At 40.9% G+C, this 18,769-nt stretch overlaps 1 protein-coding gene across 2 annotated transcripts in view; it reads right to left on the bottom strand.

Moving 5' to 3' along the window:
• Positions 1 to 18,769, bottom strand: part of ren (renin) — a 147,137-nt gene that overhangs the window by 65,244 nt on the left and 63,124 nt on the right. For both annotated transcript variants that reach the window (XM_018091525.2, XM_031896850.1), the window contains exon 2: positions 9,729 to 9,882. In XM_018091525.2, the coding sequence (XP_017947014.2) occupies positions 9,729 to 9,882 (154 nt within the window). The remainder of the gene's footprint in view (positions 1 to 9,728; positions 9,883 to 18,769) is intronic.

Genomic DNA, 18,769 nt, shown 5'->3' with positions numbered 1-18,769 from the left:
TTGAATCAAGGGATGAAAACATAATTTTGCCTCTTTATAGGTCCTGGTAATACCTCACATTGAGTATGCAGTGCAGTTTTGGGCTCCAGTCCTCAAAAAGGATATTAATGAGCTGAGAGTGTGCAGAGACGTGCAACTAAACTGGTAAAGGGGATGGAAGATTTAAACAATGAGGTTACACTGTCGAGGTTGGGGTTGTTTTCTCTGGAAAAGACGTTGCGAGGGGACATGATTACTCTGTACAAGTACATTAGAAGGGATTATAGGCAGAAAGGGGATGTTCTTTTTTTCCAACATCAACATACCAGAGGCCACCCCTTTAGATTAGAGGAACAGAGCTTTCATTTGAAGCAGCGTAGGTGATTTTCACAGTGAGGGCAATGAGGTTGTGGAATGTCCTTCCTAGTGATGTTGTAATGGCAGATTCTGTTAATGCCTTTAAGAGGGGCCTGAATAAGTTCTTGAACAAACATAGTATCCAAGGCTATTGTGATACTAATATCTACAGTTAGTATTAATGTTTGTATACCGTATATACTCGAGTATAAGCCGAGTTTTTGAGCACAAAAAATGTGCTCAAAAATAACCCTCGGCTTATACTCGAGTATACCTCTCCCAACCTCCCTCCCTCCGCTTGTGTCCGACTCTCAATCTGGCGATGGGGGGTTACGAGCGGACGGGGGGGGTTACGAGTGTGTTACATCTCCAGAGCAACTAAAAGTAATTGGTGCTGTGCGCGCACTCGCTCACCTGCGTCCAGGGTGAGCGCGCGTTACATCTCCAGCGCTACTTTAACTGGGCCCCCAGTTTCTGCTGTCTCTATCGGTGCTGTGCGCGCACTCGCTCATCTGCGTCCAAGGGGTGAGCGCGCGTTACATCTCCAGCTCTACTTAAACCAATTGGTGCTGTGCGCGCACTCGCTGTGTTCTGACTGACTCAAACTGAAGGCAGAAATGGCGCTGCCTCCCCGCTGTACTTTGCCTTCTAGTCGCGGAGTTAGGAGTTAGTTGCTTCTGACAGTCATCGCCTGTGCTTCCTAAAAGTTTCTTCTATTGCTGTGATGAACAAGTCACCTTGTGCTGTAGCTGAAATCAAATTACACAGGTACAGATAGGGCTTGATAGTCCCAGTGTGCTAAGCACGTTTGTGTTAAATGATGGAGGATGTTGGGTGCATAATGGGAAATATGCTTTTAAACCTCTGCTGTGGTAGTTAATAATAATATTGCTTTTCTCATAGGCACATGTGTCACAACTATGGGTTGCCTGTTTTATTTGAGTCCAATGCCAGGAATCACAGTTAGCTGGAAGGTTACACAGACAAACTGATGCCAGTGACAGTGGAGGATATGAATAATGATATTGAAAACTACACAGAGAAGTTTATATGGTAGCACCATAGAAGTATTTTGCCACTCCATTGAGTTTTATTGAAGGGAGTTCTTGTTTATTGTGCAATATATCAAGGAATGAACAAAACAACTATATTTCTAACTTATAAGCTGCATAGCTTGGTTAAATATAACCTAACCTATAATTGTTAATCTAACCTATAACTGTTAACCTACTTGAAGTCCAGCATCAAGAATTATTTTGCCCTTGTAACTACTATTGTAGTACTGTGGTGGGACTTGTACACTGGTGTCCAAGTACTTATAATAATTGATGATAATTAGTATGGCAGCTTCCTTAGCGTTCCCAAACTTGCTTTTGACTGCTGCTGTAGCATTTTTCTTTCCCTAAAGTTATATATTTATTTATCTGTTATTTATTTGATTATTGAAACTTAGCAGTAGCGGTTGCATTTCCCACCCTAGGCTTATACTCGAGTCAATAAGTTTTTCCAGTTTTCTTAGGTAAAATTAGGTACCTCGGCTTGTATTCGGATCGGCTTATACTCGAGTATATACGGTATATAGTTTATGTATGTGAGTGTATAGATAAGTAAGTATAGGTTTGTGTGTGCTGGGTTTACTTGGAAGGGTTGAACTTGATGGTCTTTTTTCAACCCTATGTAACTATGTTACTATTTTGGATTCTTTTTATAGACCTTACCTTTAGGCATGAATTTTACCTTTGATATAACGTATGCATTTGTAAATTGTGATAATGATAAATTACATATACAGTGTGTATTACCTGAAGGTTTTAACTTAATGTTATTATGCAGTCTAGAGTGGCTATGTAGATTGGTTTTTAACCCTGGAACATCTTTGGATTATATTATGACTGGAATATTGATTATACCACTGTGTTTGTAACAAGAAATTGAATAATTTGTGATGTAATCTGTGATTGATTTTCAACTGATCGGTTTTAACTGTGTGTGTGTATTCTTACTGACATTTGCTCTTTGGAGCCTACAATTAAGGGTTGGTTAAGCATGAATTGAAGGCTAATAGACTGGGGTCAGTGTAGTTTTTAATGGCTATGGAATAAAGAGAATTTTAGTTTCAATAATTTTTATTGGGATTTTTTAAACATTATAGCCAAATAAAGGCATTAAAATATTTTCAAACATTAATATTTACGTTATGCAGAAAAATAATCTGCAGTACAAATAATAACAGCCGTTGAAAACTTATACATTCAGTATTGGTCAACATATGATAAAATATGATATAATATAATTTAATATTGTTGCTTAAGAAATTTGTTATGTACACGTATATTTATACGCGGATAATAATCACGCGTTGAAAACGCGTAAGTTCAAACGTGGAAAACGCGTATAAACTGACACTACTGAGATCCTAGGGGTCGCATCCATCTAAGGATTGATTGAACATAGTCAAGCCGTATCATTAAGAAATTTTGCTTCACCAAAAATATAGAGCAATATTTTTACTTTAATAAATTGATATATCCCAATAAGGAAGTATACATACAGTAAAAACTATAACTACAACTACACCTAATACTACAACTAATGAAGTTGTATTCAGTTGCTAAGAGTTAAGAACAGTACGCTTCCCTCATAAATTATTGTGTTATGCAGAGTACACAACTGGAAAAGTCTCCATCTCTGTGAGAGGGTTTATAGGATGTATTGGATTTATTAGATTTATGGGACCTCTAATTAAGATCATTCAATTCAGTATCTGGATATATCGAATGCCATAAACTTGATCTCACCAGAAAGGACTGTAAATTTCCTGATCTGATTGCCCAGGTTTTTTCTGCATTGAGATTAAACTCTACAGTTTTAAGAATATCTTCAATTTTGGGAATTATTTTAGATTTCCAATTTTCTGCTATCTTACACCTGGTAACCACAAAAATGTGATTAAAAATCAGTCTCTCCTTGGGAGGCAAGTCCATGGTCGAATAAAGAGAATTTTAAACTTTATTTTGTGCGATAGTAATAATTAGTAAAAGCCAGTCTGTGAAACTCTAATAAAACAAAATAACAATAACAAAGGCATATATTTATGGTTAATAAAATTATTATTGCTATGTAAACTTAATAATGTCTATAGGCTAGCTTTTCTTGGTCTTAAGGTAAAATTAATTATTGAATATGTGTGAATAAGGTAAAAGGATTCAGTAATGTAATATTGATATCGGCTACATGTGCCTTCACTCGAGCATATTCCATTCACAAGGTGAATGGAATATGCACAAGGTAGGCTAAATTTACAGTAGTGGGGCATATTCTCGGCAATAGTTTTTAGGCTTGCCAAGAATACGCCCGCGAGGCATTAGCCTTAATGTGGTTTGGCTGTAAAAGAGTTTGGACAGTTCTGTATGACTGAAGTGATTAAGACTTTAATGTACAGAAAATTAAAATTAATTATATGTAATTTATAATAACTTACTGTTACACTTGAAAGTATCATCCTAGGTGGTTTAAATACTCTGAGAAATGCATGCCCTTATGGGTTGGGAATTGTGGCTACCAGTGATAGATGGATATTTTGGAAAATCATTGGCAGTCTAGAACTCTGCTGAACAGAACCCAATTGCCATTAGTCTGTAAGAAGCACCATTTAACTGTGTGCTGTAAACTGCCTAATTGCAGCTGTATGCGTATGTAAATATGTTATGTATGTACTGTATTCAGTGTATATGTCAGTGTGTACTAGATCTATACTAGAGAAGTTACTGTAAAATCAGTATAATTTGTAAATCAAGGGATGAAATATAGTATAGGGAGTTTCTTTAATGGTTTTGATTATTTCTTTAGATAAATCAAAATGGTTAAGGAGACTGCCTCATATGTATGCAAACAATCACAAGGAATTTTGGGAACTGATCCCAAAGAGCTCCAAGAAAATCACATTTACATGGGTTTATCCTAGGCTAAAGCTTAAAGGAAAACTATACCCCAAGAATGAATACTTAATCAACAGATAATTTATATTTTGTTAAGTGACCTATTAAAAATCTTACCAAACTGGAATATATACATCTGTAAATATTGCCCTTTTACATCATTTCCCTTGATGCACCATTTAGTGATGGGCTGTGTGCTCCCTCAGAGATCACCTGACAGAAAGTGATGCAGCTCTAACTGTTACAGTAAATAGTGTGGAAGCAAAAGGCAGAACTCTGTCCATTAATTGGCTAATGTGACCTGGCATGTATGTGTGCCTAAGCATGTTTGTGTGCACTGTGAATCCTATGATCCTAGGAGGCGGCCCTTAATTCTTAAAATAGCAATTTTCTATTTAGGAGTACCCAATAGCACATACAACTAAAAAGTATATTTATATGAAAATGGTTTATTTAGATGAAGCAGGGTTTTACATATGAGCTGGTTTATGCAATATATTTTTACAGAGACCTACATTGTTCGGGGTATAGTTTTTCTTTATCCACTGGGTTTTTAAAGCAGAAGCCAGGATAATAGCTGATCAGATTCCAAACTACAAAACGGTTTTGCCCTTCTTGGGGCTCAAAAGTGTAACAGACATAGTTCATTTAAAAATTAACAGACAAGAAACACATTCAGCTTATTCAGACTTGGTTCATAAGCTGACCAGTTTGAATTGCTGACTTGTTGCTAAAGTAAAATATAATGCTATTAGAATTACCCACTGAATTTTGAGCCAATGTGCTGAGTAAACATACAGCTTAACAACATCAAAATTGAAAAACAGTAACAGGCAGAAAACAAATTATAGTAGAGAACAGAAAAAGGGGAAAGGTAATTGATATAAAGGGTGGGTTAAAACGACATCCACATTGCCTCCTGTGGCTCAGTCTGGAGGAACAGCAGCCAGTACACCTCAGGTCCCTGGTTGGTCTTCCAAGAACAAATAAGGGTCAGAAGTTTCTCCTCACACCTGTGAATGGGCGCCAGGATCATTGGAAACCTGAAGGTGATGCACCAAAGATTGTGGGGCTCCCTGGTTATGCTGAATTGCTGAACTTGCTATCCTTGTAATCAATTCATACAAAGGTATTTAAATATATTTAATTTTACTATTACTTGCATGTGTGTCAGTTATTGCTAATTAGCATTTTATCAGAAGGCTTAATCATTGATCCTGCATAACTTAATATGTTATTGGTGTTAGATGAAATAATTATAAATGTTTATAAAGGATCACAGCTTTATTACAATACATATGAACCCTTTTCTTAGCAGCCTACAGAAGATAATTGCATAGTGTTGAAAATCTTGAGAAGTGGTATTATAAGTAGCAAATTTTTCGTGTAACTAAAAATTTCTATTGCTTCTAATGACTATTTTCTGTCTTTCTATCTTCTTTCTATCTTCACTCTTGCTATACTCCCCCCCTCTGACACAGCTGGATGATTAGCCTGTTGCTTGATCAATTACAATCAGTTGTGATTCCCCAGACCTGTGTGCAGTGCTGCCCTGCTTTGTCTCTCCCTATTTATTAAGACTTTCTTAGGGGAGAGCATTTGCTGTGGAGTGAGCATTTGCAAGGGTGATGAGTTCCAAAGTGATCTGAACGAGTTTAACAAGGAGTTCAACAAAGGAGAACTACAAGGAGAGCATCTACAGACTGCTGCTTGAAATTAAAGAACTGTCTCAAATGCAGACCAACTCACTAATGCACTGAGGAACCATCTCTACTGCCATTCTCTGACGCTACAAGACTACACCTCACCTGATAATGGCAAAATGCACTTCATTTCTTCTAATTGTATGCATGGTGCTCCCTTAGGTAGTCACTTCCTTTAACCCCCCTGTTGTCTGTCCATATTCCATCCACATATCCTCCTCCCTGCTCCCATCTACATACTCCAGCTCTTTCACCCTTTATAACTACTTACAATACCTCTGTCCCCCGGTTACTGTCCGTACGCGGAGGCGCAATCATTTTAATTCCTCTGCTCACATCTCTTCCCTTTTTTTCCTACTATTGCTGGCTGCAGGGGATGTCTCGCCAAACCCCGGGCCCTGCTCCATACCTTCTTATATCCGTCCTCGTCCTTCTGCCCCCCTGCTTAAAGTCTTTTGCTCCTCTACTGTTTCTAATCTTATTCAGGTTCCCACTCTTCCCTCCTCCTACCTTCCGTTTTCTTGTGCCCTTCTTAATGTCCGTTCCTTGACTAACAAAGCTACACTAATCCATGATCTGTTCTGCTCTAAATCATTTCATCTCCTCGCACTAACTGAAACCTGGCTGTTGCAGAATGACACCGCTACTGAAGCTGCGCTCTCTCATGGCGGTCTGTCTTTCTCCCACACCCCCCGGACCACTGGACGCGGTGGTGGAATTGGAATTCTCTTCTCCTCCCGTTGCCAGTTAGCGCCTATTCCCCCGGCTTTTTCTTTTAACTCATTTGAGGTGCATGCACTTCAAATCTTCCATCCTCTCTCTGTACGGGTGGCTGTCATTTACAGACCCCCGTCAGCCTCCTCCCCTGCTACCTTCCTCTCTGATTTTGAAACCTGGCTCTCTTTTTTCCTCTCTACTGACGGCCCTGCAATCATCCTTGGGGATTTCAACTCCCACATTGATGATCTCTTTCAGGTCCAGTCTCTCCTCCTTTGACGAGATGTCTGACCCTGATACCCTGGTTAGCGAGTACAACAGCATTCTAGCCTCCACAATTGACTTATTTGCACCCCTTCAGCCTAAGCGTACTTAGGTTCAAAACCCACGCCCCTGGCTGAATGTGAGCACCAAATTCTTATGCTCCTGTACGAGGTCTGCGGAACGTATGTGGAGGAAATCCCATACGCAAGCAGACTTTATCCATTATAAATTCCTATTGGCCTGCCTCAATTCTGCCCTGTCGAAGGCTAAACAGGAATACTACAACACACTTATAAATAACAATAAATCCAACCCACGACGCCTGTTTTCCATATTTAATACCCTTCTGCGTCCATCACAGACCCCATTACCTCACTTTATGCACTCTCCCCAGGACTTTGCTGGTTTCTTCATGAACAAAGTGGAGTCCATTCGCAATCAGATTCCCCCCCTCTACTAATACGAACCAGCTCCTCCTTCCTCAGCCCCCTTCCGCATGTCTTAGCTCTTTTGATCCTGTAACTGTCTCCAAAGTCTCCCGGCTTCTTTTGTCTGCTCCGCTCACCACTTGCTCTCTTGACCCTATGCCTTCTTCTCTGCTCAAACGCTGTGCTGCTGAACTCACTCCGGCTCTTACTCACATCTTCAACTCTTCTCTGACCTCTGGAAGGGTCCCCTCTTCCTTCAAACAGGCCTGTGTCAAGCCTATCCTAAAAAAGGCCACTCTGGACCAGTCCTGTCTCTCTAACTACCGTCCTGTCTTGCTCCTACCGCTTGCCTCCAAAATCTTAGAGCGTATTGTCTTCTCCCGTATCACTAATTTTCTTAATGCCCATAATTTATTAGACCCACTGCAATCTGGTTTTCGGCCTGCGCACTCTACTGAGACGATCTTCAGGTTGCCAAAGCCAAAGGTCACTTCTCTATACTAATCCTCCTAGATCTATCGGCTGTGTTTGATACGGTTGACCACTCCCTCCTGATGCAAATTCTGCATTTGATTGGTCTCCGTAGTCAGGATGCATCCTGGATCTCTTCTTATGTCTCTAACCGTTCTTTCACTGTCTCCTATGCTAATAAAACCTCATCTCCAGTTCCTCTTAATGTGGGGGTACCCCAAGGCTCTGTACTTGGGCCATTGTTCTTCTCCCTTTACACGCTGTCCTTGGGAGATCTTATCCGTTCATTTGGCTTTAAATATCATCTGTATGCTGATGATATCCAAATTTATTTGTTGACCCCTTCGTTAACAGTTGAAACTGAGACACAAATCTCTAACTGCCTCCTGGCTATCTCTAATTGGATGAACCAACGCCACCTCAAACTAAACCTAACAAAAACTGAACTAATGATCTTTCCACCTAAGCCTGGTCCTACCCCCGCTTTTCTATCTCTATTGATGGCAACCTCATCAACCCTGTCGATTCGGCACGTTGTTTGGGCGTGTTCTTTGACTCCAGTCTCTCCTTTTCTGACCACATTAACTCCACTGTCAAAACCTTCACTTTTTCTTACGCAATATTGCCAAAATCCGTCCCTTTCTCTCTACTGCAACAGTTAGGCTGCTCATGCATGCTCTCATCCTATCCCGACTTGACTACTGCAACCTGCTATTAACCGGCCTCCCTAACTCCCATCTTTCCCCCCTACAGTCTACATTAATTAATTAGCATTATACTGCTGCCAGAATTCTCCTCCTCTCATCCAGGAGAGTTCAGGCCCTTCCCCTGCTAAAGTCCTTATCGTGGCTTCCTATTAAACAAAGAATATCTTACAAACTCCTTCTCTTAACCTTCAAAGCCCTCCATTCCTCTGCTCCTCACTACATCTCTTCCCTTGTGTCTCCGTACGTTCCTGGCCGACTCCTTCGTTCCTCGCAGAGCAATCGTTTGGTTGCGCCCCCCACTACTACTGCGGTTTCCCGCCTTAAACCCTTCTGCCTTGCTGCCCCTTACATTTGGAATGCCCTCCCTGATTTCCTCCAGAGAGAATCCTCCCCCAGTCTTTTTAAAACCAAACTAAAAGTCTACCTTTTGTAGCACTCGCCCAGCACCTGATCTGGGAAATAGCACTTATATTGTACTGTCACCCACTGTGACCTACAGCACTTATATTTGCCTATTTGTATCTGTAAGTTACCCCCCCATATAGATTGTAAGCTCTACGGGGCAGGGACCTCCATCCTCTTGTGTCTTTGACTCTTAACTTATTGCAACTGTAACTGTATCTTGTATTTATTTGTATTTATTGTTATACTTTGTATTTATCTATTATCTTATTAACCCCCTGTTTGTATTAATGTATTGCGTACATAAGTAGCGCTTTATAAATAAAAATATACATACGTACATACATACTATTTATCAAAACACCTCCCAGAAATTGTCAATTTTAGTCGGCCTAGATACATCCTACTTTTGCAATTAGTGAGTCAAATATCTGGTAAATGTTAATTGGCTAAATATTAGTGGCCAATAAAAAGTGGAACTGACACTATCTATCTATTTGCATTTTGCATAGCAGAAAACTGTCTCACTGCTGAGGAGTAGTTACACTTCATACAGTATATACTGTAAGCAAATGAGGGAATGTGTGACTGTACCATACTAACCAGCAACATACATACTTATAGCTATGCTGCCTGAGGCAGGTTTGCCTTCTCTAGTACTGGAACCAATATTTCATAAAGAATGCATTTGCCACATGTGTCTTCATTTTAAATTGATTTATAGCTACCATAGGTTTCTGTTTATATGCATAAATTGCTCACATCCATGTAGTTGGTAAGCACAGTTGGAGCTGTTCCATTATTAGGATTCTTATCTGCCAGTGCCTTCATCCTCAGCTGAGGAAAAGCATCAGTTACTTTCACCCCCATGCTCTGCAAAGTTTCCCGTATTGATGGCATTCTATTGAGTGGAATCCTGTTAAAAAGAAGAAAATCACTTTGTTTACTAAATAGAAGAAAATTTGAGCTTGTTTATAATGTATTTTTTACAATTTCAATAAAATTGTTATTATAGTATTTATAAAGCAGCAACATATTCAGTAATGCTGTATATTTACTATCTAACTAAACCATTTTTCAGCCTTTATAATGCTTTCTTACCATAGGGATCCATAGGGAAGACAAAAATTTTGTGCCAAATTCTTCATTATAAGTAGTATGTGTCAGTTCTTAATATATAGGGGCCGATTCACTAAAGTGCGATAAAACGTGCGCTTATTTATAGCGTGAGGTAAAAATTTTATTGCGTCTTAATTTTCGCGACTTTTCGCACGATTCACTATAAGCATACTTGCGCTATTGTACACGCGATATGGCATGCGATATTTTAGTCGCAAAAATTCTACGTGCGCTAAATAACGTGTGCGCTAAATAACCTATGCGCTAAATAACGCGCGCGAAATACCGTGTGCGCTACTTTTCGCACACGCGCTAATTAACGCACGCCCACGGCGGTATGTTACGCATGCGCGCTAATTAACGCACGCCCACAGCGGTATGTAACGCATGCACGCTAATTAACAAACGCCCACAGTGGTATGTAACGCATGCACGCTAATTAACAAACGCCCACAGCGGTATGTAATGCATGCGTGCTAATTAGCGCACGCAATTGCCACGCGACTTGACACACGCGACAGCAAAAAACTGGCGCCATTTTGCACATTTGCCCTGGGAGAGCACAGAAGTGCAAGAGATTTTTTTGTAGGTGATATTGATATTCATATATAGTTATGGCAAGCAAAAAACAGGTTGCTAAGAGGAGGGAGCATGTTAATAGTGTGGGCGTATGTCTCCGCAATGTCCATCAATGTAAGAAGAGATATCAGGATATTAAGAGGTGCCTGAAGAAAAAGCTGGCAGAGGAGTCCAGATACAGGTAAATATCTTACATTCATCTTTCTATTGAAACACTTGCTCATCTGCTTTTCTACTCAACGGGCTTTTCCTTTTGGCTTACTGTCTTTCCTTCCTTTTTGCCTTCTTTCCTACTTACTTTACTTGTATGTATGGCATGCCTATTATTATGTGCGCAACTTATGTCCTCCAAGCTGTGTAGTACAACATCAAATTAGGCCAGTAAATGGGGGGGGGGGGGGGGCATTTAAGAATATTTAGCTAAATACTTAGGGATCCGTTTACTAAAGTGGCTTAAATTAAGTGGGAGATTTTAGACACAAAATAAATGGCAAATATGTTATGGGCACTTTAATAAACAGGAACAAATATAATATTGCAATTATTCTGGCAACAAAATGGGCTAAAGACAAAATTGTTGGCAGAATATTTGCAAAAATTGAACCCATATAGCATATTGATGCTGTTACTGATAAATGTAAGAGTGGAGGAGAAACTACATGAAAGTATAGAATACCATATCAAGGAAGGAAAAATAAGTAGACATTACCCAGTTCAAAATTAGAAAACTAAAAAATTTTACTAGAAAAATATTTATATATAAAATATAAATAAATAAAATATAAAAAAATATATAAAAGTAGAAGATAAAAAAGGGGAAAAAAAAACTTAGGGCTTGCTGCCCTTGAGTTCATCCACGTCCCTCCTCAGTTTGGCCATATCCCCCCGGAGCTGGGCCAACTCAGCCTTGATGGTATCCAGGTCCTCCTGCATTGACCGACGTGATGGTCCTTCGTCGGCAGGAGAACCTGGTGGCTGGGATCCGGGGGTCTGGGGGGAGAACTCAAGGGCCTGGGAAAGTGGGGGGAAAGTGGGGGAGGAGTCAAGGGGGGGAGTGTCCGGGGCCTCTTCGGCCTCCATGGCCCCCTCAGCCTCGGGGGCCTCCTCAGCCTCTGGTGTTGCTGGGGCCTCGGGGGCCTGGCTGTGTCCTGGGGCCTCGGGGGCCTGGGCGTGTCCTGGGGCCTGGGCAGGTCCTGGGGCCTCGGCGGCCTGGGCAGGTCCTGGGGCCTGTTGAGCCTGTTCTGCCTGGGGTTGTGCCTCCGGAGGTAGAAGAGGCGCCATGTCGATATTGAGTTCTGTGAGACAGTATTGCACATATTATACATATATATATATATATATATATACATTCATACACAGAGGGCCACCATCCTAAATAACGGGGCCCCTCACAACATTTTTTGGCCCCCCCTCCTCCCACGCCCTCCAAAGGACACACAGACATTAGACGTTAGACGTTAGCCAGGGCCCCCTAAAACATTTGTGGCCCTTCCCCCAAATGACATACTATGGGCCGCTCCCTGCTGCTTCCCCCCTGCTTTAAACTCATTTATGCATATGTATTTGAAAATGTGTGTGTGTATATATATATATATATATATATATATGTATATATAGGTACTATTTTAGGTAATTACAGGCAAAGTAATTTGTAACAATTTGTCCCCGGACTTGACTCCCTCGGGCATCCGCACGTTGGACAGGATCCGGTGGATCGACGGGGTCCTCAAGGTCATCGGCCACCTCAGCTGTAAAGTTGTCAAAGACAAATCATTACAGTAATGATGCTTCATCAAGGATGCTGCTGGCCAAATGGGTGTCCTAAGCTGAAATTTACTTTTGTGCCCCCTCCCCCAAATATTACGGAAGTAAAATAATTAAAAAAAACACCTACACACAGTGCCCCCAATTGCCCCCATAGACAAGGCCCCCATAGTAAGTGCCCACAATAGCCCCCATAGATTGATTTAACTATCCGGGACAGCGGAATGCGCTATAAAAACTGGCGGGACAGTGTTGGGGGGGTATGTTATAATATATAAAAAAAAAATTTTTTTGGAGCAGCTGGGATGGTGTCCCCCTGGGAGTTGGTGCCCTATGCAGACTGAGTACTCTGCTTATAGGGAGCCGTGCCGGTTCGCCAGATTGTGCAGTACAGCACACGCACTGATGATGTTGCCAACTTTGGTGGGGCTGTAACATGAGGCTGCCTCCTGATTTATCGAGGCAGCGGAACCAGCTTTTGAGGACACCAAACGTCCGCTCAATCACAGACCGCATTCTCACATGTGCTTGATTGAAAGCACACTCCGCCCGTGAGCGCGGCCTGTGGATAACACCTGTTATGAGCCACCGACCGCATGGGTAGCCAGCATCTCCTGAAATAAATTAAGATGGAATAAGATGCTGCAAACAAATAAGCTGTTTCCAGTCTCCCTGTGTCAAAACACGGCCCTTTTGCAACAGATGTGACAGTGTGAGACTGATAGGTGACACTACAAGCAGCTGCTTTGACTCTCCCAGTGGCAAAAGAGGGCACTTTACACATTGCATTACAAGCTTATGGCAGGCAGGGACTGGTTTTACAGTGGGACACACAAAGCAAATGTGGACAAGTTGTGCTAGATAGCTGACACTACAAGCAGCTGCTTTGACTCTCCCAGTGGCAAAAGAGGGCACTTTACACATTGCATTACAAGCTTATGGCAGGCAGGGACTGGTTTTACAGTGGGACACACAAAGCAAATGTGGACAAGTTGTGCTAGATAAGTGACACAAATACTTACCTAACAGCCACCCGTGAGGCATTTGTCCTGTCTCAAACGATTGGTAAAGCCCGGACTGTCTTAGGATGTAAGGATCGTGAGAGGAGCCGGGGAACCCAGACACAATGCTCAAGATATTCATACTGCCGTCACATACCACCTGAAAGTTCAGGGAGTGTTAGCCCTTTCGGTTTCTATATATGTGCTCCCTGTCTTGGGGGGGGTTAAGCGCCACATGGGTGCAGTCAATTGTACCCAACACATTGGGGATGCCACTTACCCGATAAAAATCCCTCTTCACGGTGCGCCACTCGTTCCGATGTTGTGGGAACGAGATAAAATTCCTGGACACCGAGCGGATGCGTCCAGGACCTGGCCAAGGCACTGTGAAAAGGTGGGCTGTGACACCCCCCCATAAACCCCCCCCCACCCTCTGAAAACTGCCAGAGGCAAAAAAATGCAGGGAGCACAAAAGCTTAACCATCCCTGGGACAGCCCGGCTTCGGCGAGTCCGTGGTTCAAGGGCAGGCTCAGGCAGCTCGTACAGGGTGGTTATTGCTGTCTTATTGAGCCTGTACCGCCTGACCACTTCATCCTCGCCTAAGCCCTCCAAGGTGGCCCTCTCCCTGAACAGCCGTGGCCGCATAACACGTGGTGGCTGGGGGGTGTTGCTGCGCCTCCTCCTCCAAATCGCCAAAAAAGCCTACCACGTACTCCATGTTGAAAATAGAAAAATGTGCTCTGCCAAACACCTCCCCCCAATCAGGTGCTTAAATATGCACACATTCACGCGCTAATTAACGCATTAACACTTTAGGTACTTTTGTGAATCATTACTTGGGAAACATTAGAAAATCGCGACTAAAAAAAATCGCAAAAATATACCTAGTAATGTATTTTGTGCGACTAAATATTTACCGCTATAGTACTGTCTTAATTATGGAAAAATTAACTAGTATACTATTAGATAGACAGAAACAATTTGTAAAGGTCTGGGACCCATGGATCCAATATCATTACCCGAATGGTTTTGGCAATTCAGCATTAACCTACTAAAACATTCTTAACTAAATATGTACCGTTTAGTGCACCAGATGGACAATGTAAATGGCATAAATACAATGCAACAACTAGGCGGCACATTTAAAAATGTTTTCCCCTTCATTTTTTTCCCCAGTTACAAACTTCCCTACCCCTAGCCCTCAACTCTCCCTACTATTCCTACCCTGCCTGCCCTTACCTCCCTCCCCATCTTCCCTTCCCCTCCCTATAATACCTATTCCCTTTAACCCCCATATGTTAACAGATGTGTAAGAAAGATTCCAGAATACGCACAAAATGGAAAATGAACATATACGGTGAATGCAATATTACGAAATATTGATGTTAATCTAGTATAAGTGGAAATGTACAATTAACCATCCTTCCCTTTCTGTATATGTTTATAAAATGAAAAATTTTCAATAAAAAACTATTGAAACATAAGCTTCTGTTTTTGTAACTGTTTACAATACAACCTCATTACCAAAATTAACAATAAAATGGGAAAATTAATTGCAGAGGTGCAGTGGGACACTTTTTTATCTAACCTTTAGCCTGTAAAGCGCAAGGAACACATTTTTAAATTGTTCCTAGGTGGTAAAGGTTCCCAACATCCTCCATAAAATGTATAGAATGGTTCCTAGTAAATGTTTGCATATTTGGTAAAAAAAAAAAAAAAAGCACCTTATTGGACACATATTTTTAAGGTGATAAAAATATCAAAATAGAGTTTAATGCAAACCCTTCAATATCTATGCTATTTATGCTTCCAGACGCTACCTAGAAGTACAAATTCGGCTTTAGGCTTAATTGGCTTTTGCCTGGGGGTAGCATGGATGATAATTCCCAGGTACTGGAAGTTAACTTCAACCCTGTAGCCTACTTATATCTCCTTAGTTATTTACAGAGAATGCTAGGATGTGAGAAAGCTCTAGTCATAGCATATACAATTATACAAAGCATTTGAGCAGTAGTATGTTTAAACACCTTCTCTTTAGGAAATATATAACTATATAAAGAATATATTGAAAAATGTTTAAACCTAAGTATATCAGTATCGTTGATAGGATTAGGAAATCATATAAAAATTAGAGAAACTGAAATGATTGCATAACATTTGTAGGGACCCATAGGCTTTAAACCCTACCTTTCCTTTTATCCTTGTCATTAGGCAAGGATGAATGTATCTATTTGGTATTACCATATACCTTGTTATTGGCCCAAGGCTAGACCACACCCTACCACACTTTATTATAATGTTAGGAAAGGGGTGAATCTTTCTTCTTGGCCTGCAGCATCTGACCTAAATGGATGTCTCCAGGAAGCCTGGGATCCACAAGGCCCAGAAGGTTAGGCCCTAAGGGGACAAGTACCCTTAGTGAAGTTGGGGAGCAGGGACCCCGTGAACGAGGTAAAGTAAGAACAGGTTAAATAATATCAGAGCACTTTCTAGGAAAGTGAGTCAGACAGTTTGTATTTAGAAAGAGCAGCTTTCTTGCTCCACCCAGGAGAGGAGAGTCAAGGAGTAGTCTCCTAAGGGGCTTACTTGCCTTAGCTTAGGGACAGAGAAGTGACAGGGACTAGGCCAGTCTTTACCCTGCTTTAACTCTACAAGAGAGGGATAAACCGGTGGACTTACCTCCTGTCACTCTGTTGGTTGTCTTTACCCTGCCTAAACTCTATATGAGAGGGATAAACCGGTGGACATCATACTTCAACTGCTTAATCTTCTTTATCATCAATTGTATTGTTGAAATCCTGTTATACCTCATCAGAGAGTAATTATTGATTTGCCCTGCATTACCATCATTTGTCTTGGACAAATAAACAGTTATGCTCCTGGCATCCACCTATTTAATCATTGCACTTTTTACATAGTTAGTAGTTACACAACACCCTATAGTCGTTTCCACTTTGCGAAGGCTCATCCTGAAGATAGAGAGTCACATGTACCCTGTGCTCTATCACTAGCTGGACAAATTGACTATTATAGCCAAATAGGGGTTACACATGATTATTATTTTCTATTAATTAAAGATTAAAGTGTTGTGAGGTTATGTTTAGTGGTTTTAAACCTTGTATTTATCCCAAACAGCCAATAGATGAAACACATTCTGACCCAAAAATCCACTCGATGAACCTTGCTGAGCTACATAGGCAACGTGTCACTTGCCTCAAATTGTAACCAAGGGAAGGAGGCCTCTGGGAGATGCCATTTAGCCATTTGGCAGCCAGAACATTTTAACTGCATGTATCTTTGTTATATGTGCGGAATACTTGTTCCATATTTCAAACATAGTAACATAGTAAGTTGGGTTGAAAAAAGACATACGTCCATCACGTTCAACCATAATATGTAGCTTAGGTCTTATCAAAGGGGGAAAATTGACAGCAAAAAAATTATTATAGCATGGGACTAGCTGAACCCCAAGATATGGCATTGCATCAGTTCTTACATGGATAACATAGATAACAAGTTATCTAATTCCAGGCAGTGTCATTCTGTGGCTACTAAAGCAAATAAAGTGCTGTCTTGTATAAAAAAGGGCATTGACTCAAGGGATGAAAACATAATTTTGCCTCTTTATAGGTCCCTGGTAAGGCCTCGCCTTGAGTATGCAGTGCAGTTTTGGGCACCAGTCCTTAAGAAGGATATTAATGAGCTGGAGAGAGTACAGAGACGTGCAACTAAACTGGTTAAGGGGATGGAAGATTTAAACTATGAGGTTAGACTGTCGAGGTTGGGGTTGTTTTCTCTGGAAAAGAGGCACTTGCGAGGGGACATGATTACTCTGTACAAGGACATTAGAGGGGATTATAGGCAGATGGGGGATGTTCTTTTTTCCCATAAAAACAATCAATGCACCAGAGGTCACCCTTATAGATTAGAGGAACGGAGCTTCCATTTGAAGCAGCGTAGGTGGTTTTTCACGGTGAGGGCAGTGAGGTTGTGGAATGCCCTTCCTAGAGATGTGGTAATGGCAGATTCTGTTAATGCCTTTAAGAGGGGCCTGGATGAGTTCTTGAACAATCAGAATATCCAAGGCTATTGTGATACTAATATCTACAGTTAGTATTAGTGGTTGTATATATAGTTTATGTATGTGAGTGTATAGATTGGTAGGTGTGGGTTGTGTGTGCTGGGTTTACTTGGATGGGTTGAACTTGATGGACTCTGGTCTTTTTTCAACCCTATGTAACTATGTATGTAACTATGTATATATATAAAAGTTGGCTTGCATTAATTTTATTGTGTGATGTGGAACACTTATGTGCATGTTTTCTGTGAAAGTATTAGCTTCCCTAAACACAAAAATCACTCTCTGCCTATGAAAATGATTCAAGTGCTATGAATAGAGATACATGTCTAAAGACTATTTTATAATAATAAACCAATGGAGTCAGAATGGTAAACCCCATTCTTGTCCAAATGTGTACATTAGTATGCTACTAATCAATTGTGAGGGAAAACGTAAATGCAAATAACAGATGGTAGTTGATTCAGGCAGTATGATAACCCTAGCACCCAAATTTTGGTACTCAACTTGAAACTTTATGCAAGCTAGCATTGAAGCTTTCATGCCTATTGAACATGAAAGGGCTAAAAGGCCCAGAAGACTTAAAGAAACCCTTAAAATAGGAATTTTAGGTGACAGAGTACTTGTAATAGTCCCCACTTTGCACATTTCATGGGGCAATATGAACTGTTTAAGTTTTAAGTAATACTATACTTTATTTATTTCGATTATAATACTCACCCTTGGCTATTGATCTTGAAAACAACATAAAATCTGGTGTTTAGTGGACTGCCAGATAAAAATCACACTGGAGGTCTTAGGCGAACCGCATGAAGGAGACACGCCATTGATTGGTACTGATAAGGACTCCACCATTGAGAGTGGGTTAACAGTGGGGGAACAAGCGGTTTCTATACAACAAGCAAAGGAAGTAATTTGTAATAATATCTTAAATTTATCACAACATATTTTGTCTGAGAATGAATTGAGTTAACTATCTTGAGGCTTAAATTATGTACCTAATGGGGATTGTGACTTATTTTCGGCAATTATGGATTTAAACAGGTTCTCTAGGTTATTAACTTTAAATAGACACTATGCTAAAAATGATGGTAATGTACTGTATATACTCGAGTATAAGCCTAGTTTTTCAGCACCCAAAATGTGCTGAAAAAGTCACCCTCGGCTTATACTCGAGTTGGGTGCCATGGGTCCCTCCAGACTAGCACCTCTTCTGTCCTTTTTGTGTAAATTAGGCCACCCGCAACCAGACCCTCCACCA

The sequence above is a fragment of the Xenopus tropicalis genome, chromosome 2, assembly GCF_000004195.4.
Source record: "Xenopus tropicalis strain Nigerian chromosome 2, UCB_Xtro_10.0, whole genome shotgun sequence".
NCBI lineage: Eukaryota > Metazoa > Chordata > Amphibia > Anura > Pipidae > Xenopus > Xenopus tropicalis.
This window is presented reverse-complemented; position numbering and strand designations above follow the sequence as displayed.